This window comes from Larus michahellis, chromosome 3 (assembly GCF_964199755.1).
Source record: "Larus michahellis chromosome 3, bLarMic1.1, whole genome shotgun sequence".
NCBI classification, from domain to species: Eukaryota; Metazoa; Chordata; class Aves; order Charadriiformes; family Laridae; genus Larus; species Larus michahellis.
The window spans coordinates 93,107,280-93,119,973 of record NC_133898.1 but is presented as its reverse complement, the minus strand read 5'-3'; the positions used below and the strand labels follow the sequence as shown (position 1 = coordinate 93,119,973).

The 12,694-nt window shown below is 35.9% G+C and overlaps 1 protein-coding gene across 3 annotated transcripts in view; it reads right to left on the bottom strand.

Moving 5' to 3' along the window:
• Positions 1–12,694, bottom strand: part of CEP162 (centrosomal protein 162) — a 52,442-nt gene that overhangs the window by 38,663 nt on the left and 1,085 nt on the right. For all 3 annotated transcript variants that reach the window (XM_074581246.1, XM_074581245.1, XM_074581247.1), the window contains exons 2-4: positions 12,538–12,623; positions 11,611–11,679; positions 6,517–6,655 (exon numbers count right to left, since the gene is read on the bottom strand). In XM_074581246.1, coding sequence (XP_074437347.1) covers positions 6,517–6,655; positions 11,611–11,670 — 199 coding nt within the window. In that variant the 5' untranslated portion in view covers positions 11,671–11,679; positions 12,538–12,623. The remainder of the gene's footprint in view (positions 1–6,516; positions 6,656–11,610; positions 11,680–12,537; positions 12,624–12,694) is intronic.

Below are 12,694 nucleotides of genomic sequence, written 5' to 3'. Positions count from 1 at the left end.
ACCAGAGCTTTTTTAAAAAAGCCCCTCCCATAATAATCTGAAAATCAAATACTGTTTAGCAGCCACTGAGTTTTGCAACTCAGCCACTTCCAATTCCCAGACACACATCCCAGATTACAGGGGATACAACCGTTGCTATGAAGGCAAGAATGTCTTTTTTACTAGCCCTAAGCTATGTGAACTCTGAGAAACCTATCAAACTCAGAAAAAAGTATCAACTTGGATGGATTTCAAAGTCTCTCTTCACTGTGTCTTCTGGATGTTTGAACAGTCCTACCGATTGCCGTGGGGCTTGCAAGAATGATTTATTTTTCAGGAGTATTTGTTACTTTTTATGAAAACCTCTTGAAGCAGCAGTTTCCTTGAATGCCAAAGATTGCACTACCCATATTCTTCACATTATCTATTCTTGCAATATTTTGTAAGGCTTATCACACACGGTATTCTTCTTTAAAGCCCTGCCCCTTGAAATTCGTTAAAATAAGAAGATGAGTTTCACTTAGAAAAATATTTCTAACCACCTTACTGGCAGAGAAAAATGTAAGACTATAAATACAAAGGACTTAAACACACATTCAGTAACAAACAGATATTTAAAAATGAACTACTTTTCTCCTTAGTCTGACCAGGACTTTCATAATCGAGCCATTTTAGCTTTTTAATATCATATAAAATACAGTAAATTTGTTACCCTCAGAATTGTCTGGGCTGTCAGAAGTGAGGCTTCCTTCTTCTTTGTTTAAGTATGAATCTTTCTTGTCCTTATGAAATTTTTCCAGCATTTTGAATTTAGACAAAGCCTTGCTGCGAGATGCACTGGAAGAAGGTTTAGGGGGAACTACTTTTAAGTGGACACAAACATTTATAAATTTTTATACATAATGGACAGGGAATAAAGAGAAAAATAAGATGTGAGAATTCAAATTGCCACTTCTGAAAAAGTAATGCAGTTCAGTTTCTTGTAGATTGAATTATATATAATTCTATAGCTATAACTAAAAATTAAAGTTAATACTCATAACTTCTGAAAATAAAAGTTTTCTTTTGATTTTTTTCTATTTTTAAAAGAGACAAAGTCCTTCTTGCTCCACATATTCCTTGCATTCAAACACACTGTTCTAGGAGCTCATTGCCTGAAAACAAAGAAAACTAGTAAAACTACTTCAACAATAAAAGAAGTTTTGTACTACAAGTTTTGGAAGAAAGCATCTAGATCAGTTCAAAGAAAAGTGGAAAAACATAGGTAGATAAATGTGAATTACTACTGTCTACCACAAGAACTGCATGTTGTTTGTTCAAACCCTCGCGAGGATTTGCTTAGCAGCAAATACAACCAAACACCTTCCAGTCACGTTAGTAGAATTAAGTTTTAGATAAGAGTACCTATGCTGAAAACTGTGCTCTCTCGTGATGCTAAGATGATAGTCGCACTACACGCTTTATATTCTTTAGGCTTGCCAGATGTATTAGACTCTTCCTTGTTCAAATTGTAGGGGTAGAGGAAGCTCCTAAATTGGCTAATTGAGAGAAAACTCTTAGTTACAGATCTTTTGAATCTGCCTTGACATGAGAGAGAGCAAGAGTGGTCTAGGGGATCAGGCCAAACACTTCTGCCATCTAGAAACATGATTATGGGGATATTTGACCAGAAACTAACACAACTCAGAAAAAGCCAAGATGACTAAAGGAAGCTGGTGGGCATATGGCAGGTGCACTGCAAGAAGAGAAATGGTATGAAATCCATTCTGATACAATGCACAGGTCCTTTATTCCCTCAATTGATGTCCAAGTCCACTAGCGAGGCATCACTTTTCTAGATCTATATTCGCCCTCATTTACTGGGAAACTAAAATGTTGAAAACATGCCTTCTGCTGTAAATAATGCAAACACCTGATGCCTTTTAAAACAGTAACTTGAAATAGCTCCCTCTATTGCTCATATTTCAAATATTAAGCCTAATTTCAGAAATAGATTCAGTGTTTATCTCCCAGACCGAGATGCTTTATAGCTATTCTATGCAAATGAGCCTTATGAAAACAGGGCAGCACATATGCTCTAGAAAGCTAACATAAGGAAATGCCCTATAGGCTACATAGTAGATCACCAACACAATCTAAAGACCAAGTGCCAAATATTTCTTTGTCATAGAAAGGCAAATATTTGTCTTTCTGCAAAATATTGGAGAAATATCTCCAGAATATCATTGATCTGCTTGAATTTAACACCAAAGCCACATTTAAACTAGTACATACAAGTTAATTGCTGTTGTATTTTACACAAGAGCATTTCATGGATCAATGTTTGTAACTTGTAATTATTCTTTGGAGTTTCTCTTCAGATAGCATAAAAAGTGAGTTCACATGAAATGCTGAATCTGAAGTTACATTGACTAAAATAGTCCTGCAGATTCAACAATTTAGTTGTCATTTCTTACACCAAATGTACTGTTTCCATTCCAGAGGCAGCATGCACAGAGTAGCCTACTGGTCAGCAGGGGGAAAAGAATCACATTAATCGAAAATAAATAGAATACTTATCTGACTGCAGACTTTGAAATTAAAGAAACAGAACAGTGAATATTAATATTCCTTGCTTACGTTCAATACTGTCTGTCCTAATACATCACTATAGGTAGTGATGTATGATGTAATGACAATTGAGTAAAAGGTCACACAGTTATTAGTTATTTCTGGAAATGACAAATGAATTAAGTGGCAGCTTGCTTTCCATGAGAACACTATGGTCAAATGGACTATTTGCAAAGGATTTTCTACAGGAAACACACTATTAACACAAGGCTGATATTGAATAAATTTAACAAAACATATTTAATCAAATACCAGACTGGGAATCTGAATGGGGACTCTTTTGTTCACTATTTTCCACTATTTCAGCATGGCTTTCCATCATTTTCTTCTCTTTCCTCAGTTTAACAAATCTTGTCTGAAAATCTCGAAAAGCAAGACAAACAGCAAGAACAGGTAGTAGGCAAGCAAGACGGGACAGGAATTCTTATCATCCAATTTCTTTTTATCATTTAAACGACAAAAGCAAGTAGAAAGGACATTAGTTAGAGGTAGGTCTTTAACCTGTCAAATAAGAAAGACAGTATCCTGAATCATAATTTGCACATTTCAGCTTAAAGCTGAAGAACAAAGAGTTCAAACATGCCTAGAATAACAAGTTGAATTATTTTAAAATGTACTTTATCTTCTCAATCAAATGAACAGAAATAGTCTACGCTATTTACCATTAATCTACAAAACCAAGTGAAAACAGGCTATTAGTTTAAATCTCTGCCTATTTCCTAGTACTTATGCAACAAGATGCCTTGGAAAAAACAATCAGACAACAAACAAATGTACAGAATATATTTTGTTTTCCAGTCAAGTCTTTGTGTCTTTCAAGAAAGCATGATACTGATGGAACTCAAAATGAAAACCTCAAACTGGAAACAACTTATCAGCTCCACGCATTACTCAAGCTAATTAGCCAGACTGCACTTTGTTAATATAACAATGTATCTATACAGCATCATCTAAACACACCAACTCATACACATGGATCAGGTATTTGTAATGCAGTGCCACACTGTGGGTGGAGGATAGATTTATACGCTTACTTAAGTTTTATTCATGATGATAAAACACTTTAAAAATAATAATTGTAATAGCTGACAGCCTGTTAATAAAGTCCTATGTGCAACCAACGTGGAGGTTCAAGCCTAGAAGAATATACAGGGATCTCAACAAAATTTCAAGGAATGCCAACATTACACTTTTCAGAAATTAAATTCAGCTTATTTCCTTATTTGTCATAATTGCAGCAATATTTTTCTTTTTCCACCATGGGAGAACTATTTTGCTATTTAGGGCACATTTAGTAACCTTACAAAAAGCTACAAATCTACATCAACATCTTGTCAAGTCATCCCATGCAGTAACTTACATTGCAATGCTGCTGTGATCATCCATTGTTAATACATCTGAGCAACATGTTACACAACATGCACCCGCTGAAGAATATTAGATGTACCAAAATTGTATTTGACAAAGTACTCAGAAGCATGCAAGACAGAGAGACACACAGAGGAAAAAAGTAGCAGTTCTAGAAGCCTATCCACGCTGAATTCCTTACAGGCACCTGACCTGTCGTTTTAAAACACTGTAAGTATATCTATGTGAACTAAAATCATAGCATAGTTTGTAGTGTGTATACACATGTATAAATCCCTCTTTATGTGTGGGATTCATCAATCTCAGTTATAGCCACATAAAAGTTATCTACTTCCGCAATTGTGGAGGAAAACTCAGTTCATGCTGAAGGTGGCCAAGTTGACCTCTGCAAATGGCTCTTTTGACTCTACGTTAATTGCCCTACAAGTAGACTTTAGTTAGTAGAATGGCATTCATCATAGTACAGATTGCTTCTGTGCCATGCAGTTCCTATCTGTCACAGTATATGTTAATACAACTGCTACCACTTGCGAGCGTCCAGTGTGACAAATATAGTCCTTTCGTCACAGAACGATACAACCAGGAGCTCTGCTTCATGCCACAGAGCTATCCTTTTCTTGCCAGGTTAAAACCTGGAAAGCCCTCTAGTAAAACCTAAACGCCTGTCTGCTTGTCAATATTAAAGCACTAGATGGGATATGGCTTACTGCTTATGTCCCACAAGTGCAGAATTCTACGCAGAGAGTGGTAACAGAGGTGTAGCTGAAATAAAACTAATAATCTGGCTGGCAAAATGGTGCTCAGGGAAGAATTCAGTGCACAGATATAGCATATTCTTGTATTCTCAATTTTATTATGTACAACTGCCAAGACATGTTGGACCTTTGATTCAAAAGGCATTACACAGAGATTACTTTCAACTCCCTCTGAAAAAATCCAGCCCCTCATCGAGAGTATGAATATGAACAGACTAGCAAGTAAATGGATTATGTACTGGCAAAACTGGGTAAGCTCACCTTCTGAATGTTTTCCTGTTAAAGGAGAAGGCTTTTTAAGTGAGACCTTAAAAATTTTACCAGAACTCTCTTTTTTATGTCAATAAACTGCAGATCAAGCATGTTTCAGTTCTACTAGCTTTACCTATGGTTAAACTACACAGCTGAAATATATTCTTAATTTAAAAAATAAAAGTGGTAGAATTGGTTTGGATGGGAACAACTTGATATAAACACATTATTTCTTCTGATTCTGCTTTGCATTGTGCTTAACCCATATATGCACTGTTCTCTAAAACTTGTAATTACCTCACCTTTTAAGTACCCATTTCAGTGTTTTTTGGTTTAAGTAGCATGAGAAGCATCAATGCGCTTTATGGGTTGCCTCAAGCACCTCAGAAAAGCCATGGAAGAATGCTGAACTTCTAAAGTCACCCGAAAACTTTCATTGCACACAGAAAAATGAAGTCATGCTAACCGCTTAATTCTCACACTTGGCCCAGCAAGAACACTCCATCCTTCCATTTTTTTTAGAAGCTGTAAGGAAATCATAATGCCTCATAACTACCTGATATGTAGTTGCACTGCCTGATAGGAACTCTCTCACATCCATCTGAGTTTTTCAGCAACATCTTAAAAAAGGCCGGAGACAGATAAGCAGTCCAGACAACACCTATTAGGGTTATGCCTAGATGACACAACAGCTGACTAAGATTTGGCTCCCAACAACGACAACACTGACAGGACAGAGCTATGCTTAAGATCGGAGACTACCAGCAGTATCTTAACTCTTGTCACGTGAAAAACTGATTTCTGGAACTTTCTGTTAAGCTCCAGTTGTAAGTTATACAAATCATGCAAATAAGAGGCCAACAACCACAACATGAACAAGACACAATCGCCCTGTGGAAACTTACTACTCATAGGCTTTACTATCCAATAAGAAAATAATGAAGAAATGGAAAACTAGAGGAGGAAAGCTTGCAAACAAAAGTATATTTTCTTCCAGAATGATGTGACCAAGTAAATCTGAACTGAACTAGCAATCGTGTCATCACAGCCCTTTTCCCCTTGAGCTATGGTTCTTAGCACAGAAAATGTTGAGAGTACTGAAAGACATACATCTTTCAATCAGCTGCGGTTGAAAAGTTTTTCCTGTGCTTCCCCAATCAATTACAAATGTTGCAATTAGCATAAGATAATACAAACTGGTCTTTTTCCTTTCCAGTTGGAAAGCAGAAATCTATAAAACACACATACAAATATTTCAGCAGAATTCATAAATTCCATTTTCTAATTATCTTACTATTTAGAATGTATTTACTCTTTATAAGTTTTAATAACTTGTAAGAAAAAAACAGCAGAAAGCTTGCTTACAGCTTGAATACAAACCCTTTTAAAAAAATACAATTACATTTGAGTTTTATACTTTTCAAATTTGCACCGTAACGTTCTAAAGCACTTGAGTACCACCAACTTAATGTGAAACCAGGCCTATATGAAGCATGAGAAAGAACTAGCCTGACCCCCTGTGGTCAAAAAATTGCAAAACGACATTATTTACCACCATCATCCGAATCTCCCTCAGATATCCACCACGGCACTGAATCCTTTTTCTTCGTTTCTTTTTTCCTGGGCTGTCCCAATGTCTCAAGAATGCTGGATTTTTTCTTTGAATTTCCAAGTGAATCATCTGAAAGAGACTGAGTCAATTGCATACAAGATTAAAGACAGCTTTTACGTTTTCACATTGTTTAACTGTCTTTCTGCCACTTAACTCTGGACTTCTGAGTTCAGATGCCTCTCTTTACTCCCCACTGCCTGCCTTTTATGTATATGGATGACAAAGCTGAGTAAGAAGCAGTAACTATATTCATGTCGCATAATACACCATATTATAACAAACTCACTTCCAGAATTTGGATACGTTAAAAGTTCACTGCTTAGTAGAGTGTATGTTCAAGTGAACAGCATAATCATCTCTTTTTCAATTAGTTAGAACATATAAGAACCAAAATCCTGACCACATCCCCGAACGTAATGAAGTACAGCAGAAATACTTTTGCTTTGGCCTGCTTTGTACATGAACAAAATTATTAATATTCTAAAACTAAACCTTCACAAGCAACATTCCAGCTCCCAGCAAATCACATTTCAGAAATTAATTTTATACTTCGTGTTCATGGAAATTAATAGAAATGACAGAGCATTTCTCTGTGTATTAAGCTCTCATATGTGTTAGTCATCTGTGCTGATTTTGACTGATAGCTTAAATCAATGGAGAAAAAAGTCTATGAGTATGAGCATCCCACGAATTTAAGTTACTGAAGAGTAACAGGAAGGAAAAGATCTATAGATGCTTCGTAAGAAAGCAGCAGTTTTTTGAAGTGATGTGGCATTTTTTTAAAAAAAACCAAACACACTAATCTCTGTTCTTTTCCTTTAATAAAGCTCCTTGTTGCCTACAGCAGGCTCAGAGCCACAATTGGCTGTCCAGACATTGAACAAGGAAATATATTTATTAAGCTAGTGCACTGCAAGCTTATGTGCTACATATTTTTTGTGCTTAAACTCAGTAAACATGGGGTTAAGGAGATGGCATACTTTTTATTTTTATATAATTTTTAGCCATAATTGTTGAAATCAATTGTCCTAAAGTGTCTTAAAGAATATGTTGAATAGAGTTAGCAAAAGCCATAAAGCATAAGAGACCAAGAATTCACATATGAAATGCATCATATGGGAAAATTTCAAAAGCTTGACTTTCACAACAGTCACAAATAAGAAAATGTGATAGTATAAACAGAATACTAACGGCAACAGGATTGTCGGTACTTAATATGTACGATATAAGAAGATGTCTTACTAAAACAAGCCTCTGCAGCCCACTGTCTTATTCCTACTGCACAAAAAGCACTACCATAAAAGCCTACCTTTACTATATATCTAACGCTTCAATTTATATGGGCCTAACAAGAACATCCATAAATCAAATGCCAATTATCCAAAACCAACATTTAAGAAAAAAATAATTATAAGAAAATTATATTCTTATGAATATCTCTGACCAATAACATCTTTAGAGCTTACAGTTTCACTTGAGAAATCTAAATGCCTGTTATACAGTCTCAGAAAGAAAATTTAAGTGCTCCGAGCCTTGCGCTTTAATATAAAAAAATTTTAATAAATTATGAAACTGATAGACAACAGGATGTATTGCAATTTCTAAGTTGGCTCAGGGACATAGAACAAAACAGCTTTACATTCTTAATAAATGTCCTATAAATAACAACTTCCTTACACTAGTCACAACACAAGTACTAATGCCATTGTCCCCAAAGGTCGCACTGCCTCCTGCTAGCTAGAAGTACTGACAGGTGCTTGATGCAAGATCTGTTATCACTTGCTGTTTCTTTTATGACTAACAGTATCCTCTACTCTGCAAGCAGAACTTCAGTGATGCTTGTACTCCTTCGAGTGTTGTAACTAAAGAAACTGAAACTCCCACAGGTTGTTCTCGAGTTCTGGAAACTTTCTACGTACAGCCATCTTGTCAACTGCAGACAGTAAAGTTGCAGCAGCTGGGAAAGAAATGCTGACACAAAAATACTAGTGCATTTTTCCCAACACGTCAGTTGTCTCAACAGCAAAACTTACAGATATATTTTTTTCTTCCTTTGAAAAAAAGTACATAAATAAATCAATCAACTTTTTGGACTAGTAATGGCTTTTCAGTGCCAGCAAGCAGCACTGATTTCTTCCTTCCCCTCCTCTATAAAACAGCCTGTCAGCCTTTCAGGGACACAGACACACACGGGGGGCGGGGGGTGGGGGGTGGGGAGGGAGGGGGAAGTGTCAGTTGTTTAACCTCAATTTAAGTAAAAGCCAAAAGAGTCGGTTTTAAGAACTGGAACAACTACATGGCACATAATCAGCTTACCACCTCCTATACACATGAAGGAACTTAAAAAAGTAGATCGGTAATACAGGACTGGATCTAAAATACTCAGACTTTCATGGCCAGTTGTCCTAATTATCTCATGAAATTGTTTTTCAATAAAACAAGTCTAGTCCAAATTATACTTTTAGTACAAAATAATATTTTAATATATTTGATCTTTTAATAAAAATTAAAAATGTTTTTCAAACATGGTTTAATGTGTAGTGTTACTCTTCCAGGTACTAATCCACAGACTTTCTAAAAAAGATGGTATAGCCTTTCCTTCTGAAAGTCTTCCTTCTCAGCTGTCCATGAATATCAAGTAGAACAAAAGTTAGCCTAGAAGAACTAAAAGCAGACAATGGCTTTTTCCTAACTTTAGTTTGGGTCATCAAAGAAAGCAGTTAATTGAAGCACTGGGTATTAGAAAGAGCTCTTCGCATTGCATGTCCCAAGGGAACTTCACGGCCAACACTCAGAAAACTCAGGGGCTATACCAATATGACAGATAATAACGTAGATTAAAGTGACAATAGGGGAAGTATGCTAAAGCAAGATACTGGTGGTGGGGAGTGGATGGATCACAGGCACACAGACAATGGAGGAGAAAGACAAAAATTATGGATGACAACAGGCCATTCTGGCAAGGGGCTGGGACTAAGTGTGACCAGACAGACATCTGTGTTTCCTTCTATACAAATAAAAGCCTAGAAAATCCTCTTCACTGATAGCTTTTAAAGTTCAGTGCTTATGCCAAAATACTTTCGTTTACTCCTCATATTAGACCTGCATCATCCAACTGTATCTACAGTCTTTCTTTATGTTTTAGTCACAAACATACATAAAATCCTCCCCCCAAACAAAGGCAGTTTCACTATGAGATATTTAAAAGGAAAAAAAAAGTCCTGCTCCATTTCTTCTCTGAAAGATTTGCCTCAGCAATATTGTCTTCCTCAAACTACTACGAAACAGTTTTCGCTATCCCCCCCTCCCCCCCACCATTATACTCTCAACACAAACATCACCTACACAGCGTTTTCAAACAATGGAGCACACCAGTTTCTCATCTTTCTAACATTAAAAGGCTGCACACATTTATAAAAAACAAAAGCAAAGGGAGGGACATAACAGAAGATGCATGCATATAAAATAACAGAGAGTAGATAATGCCATTGTTTTGGGGGTCTGTATATAGCTGTCGAAACATAAAATAATGCATATTTTTCATGACTGGCTTGGCAATATGTGTGTTTAACCAAGTTTAAACACTTTACAAACAGTTTTAGTTTGAAAAATTGAGACAGGAATTGTTAAAAGTTATATTCTCTGGAACATGCCAAATACCACTTAGAATAACTCAATACAGCTATTTTGATTTTTTTTGTAACTCAAGCATTCTCAATGTGGGCAATAGCTGAGGAGCAAGAAGAGCATGTCAAATGAGGAACAAAATACTAGAAGCAATCATATGCAGAGTATTGTCAGATGCACAAAATAAATAAAAGAATAAACCTCCTTTCTCTTCCCCAGAGCAACTCCCTTCACAACAACAGCAAGTAAAGCACTTTTGACAGAGATGCAGAGCCTAATTTTCTATTTTTACTAACATTAATAATTTCAGTGAATTCAAGAATGTTAACTCAATTACATCATGAAATTAAAGGCCAAAATCTACCTTTAAGTTATTTGTGAATCTCAATTTTCAGATGGCATTTTCGTTTTCTATTCTCTCAATTTAATATTGCTCAGTGAAGTTACATTTCTTATGTATCTGTAAAAACACCTCACAAGCTGCATGGTCAAAGCAGAATTACAGACCTACCTGGGAAAGCTAAAATCTTCTTGAAAAAGAAACCTCTGGTTACTACAGATTTTTACTACACAGTACAAAGTGCAATTTTTATAGAATCTAGCACCAACATTTTTCACAAGTAATTAAAGCGTAGCACAGCCTCTATATCCTTAAGCATACATTACGTATATCAGAGACTGCAGAAATACTCTCTGCCATCGTTAGCTACAGATACAGCAACAGAATTGAGTAAGGCCTTATGTATGCAGTATTTACATCTTAGGGTTACCACACTGTGTGTCTGATTGACCAGAGGGCAAATTATGAAATTACAGGTCTATGTGCAGTGAAAAAAACCATACCAAGTTAGGACGTTTTGACCACGTTCGATAATTGTTAGCTTAAGTCATAACCCACAGACTTGCATGATTTTGCCTGTACTCAAAATCATCAAGCACCATGAGGAATAAAAGGAATCAACACTTTCTAATCACTACAACATACTTCATTTTGTTAGGATTAACACAAGAATTTTTAAATAGAATTCAGTAAAAGGTAGCTTGCCTCTACATACAGGAAAAGGTCTTTTATCTCATTTTCACTTATGTATCAATTTGAAGCTTTTGCTACTAAATAACACACACAATTAAAGTGAAACAAAAATCAAGAAAGGGCTCTTTCCGAAGGTATTACCTAGCAATGACAAAGTATTTATTTAATCACAAAATTGTTCTCTTGATTTCATTACATCAAATAGCATGAATTAAGTTTATCAATGAAGCGAAGACCTTGCAAAGACCCACACATGAAACAGCTATGTGAATTATGTGGTAAAAGCACAGCTGCATCTTCCATTTAATATTCTTCCATAGTCAATTTCCCCCTTGTATTAGGGAATAGGGATGTGAGAATGCTCTGAAACATACCTCCTTCAGAAACTCTTCAAACTGCTCATCTAATTCTTCTTTTGAAAATCGATGAGCCATGATCTGCAACTGGATGTTAATTTCCAAACAAATGAGTTTAAAAATAAGATTTAAAATGAAAATAAAGTTAATTAAAAGCATTCTGAAATTAGAGGTAACCTAGTGATTTGCTGATTTCATAGGGAGTTATAAGCAAAAGAAATAAATCTCGAGAGATGCCAAATTTCATTCCTCTCAGTCCTAATCTAAATTATTTACTGAACAAGACAATCAATGCAAACATATCTGGATTACCCAAATTCCTTATAATCAAAATAGTCATTTCCAAAACAACAGTTTCAGCATTTAAACTTTGAGGGATAAAGAAATCATCATCTTTACATTTTTCTTCAAAAGACAGCTCTCTTAGCTAACCCCAATTAAGTATTTTGTCAATGATCAAAAAAGAATCCACTGCAGTAATACCTCCCATCCATTTTAAGGGCTTTTAATTCCTTTCTATGTTTCTTCTCCAAAATAGGAGACATCTGGCACTTTAAGATGTTTCATCTTCTCTGCTTAGGACTCAGTAAACAATAAATGCACAACAGTCTTTAAGATTAGAGGACAACATTTAGTTTGATCTGCCCTGACACAGAAAGCCAATGGCACTTGCCCCCCTCCCATTCCCAAGAAGTCTGTTTTGACTTCTCAGGTATAAAACATGCTCCACACTCAAAACACTCCAAAGCCTTTGTATATCAACTGCTCAACACATATGGCTACCTTCAAAACTGCATATGTATAGCAGCATTAAACTACCATAGCATCTTCCAGGCTGAGAAGTGCTATGTAAACATAAAAGGGCTAAACATTTGCAGAAATGCTTTTACCATTAAATAAAACTCCCAATATGGAGCCCTCTCAGTACACAGGACTGTTACCTACCTAGTAAATTGATTTTGACAGGCGAGTTGTGACAACTGCTTCCTGCTTTCACTCCTTATTCATCCATAGACCACCCGACACTTTGGCTTTGGCAGTTAAAAGAAAAAAAAAAAGTTATAGCAGACTGCACAGACTTTGAATCAAATAAGATATCCTT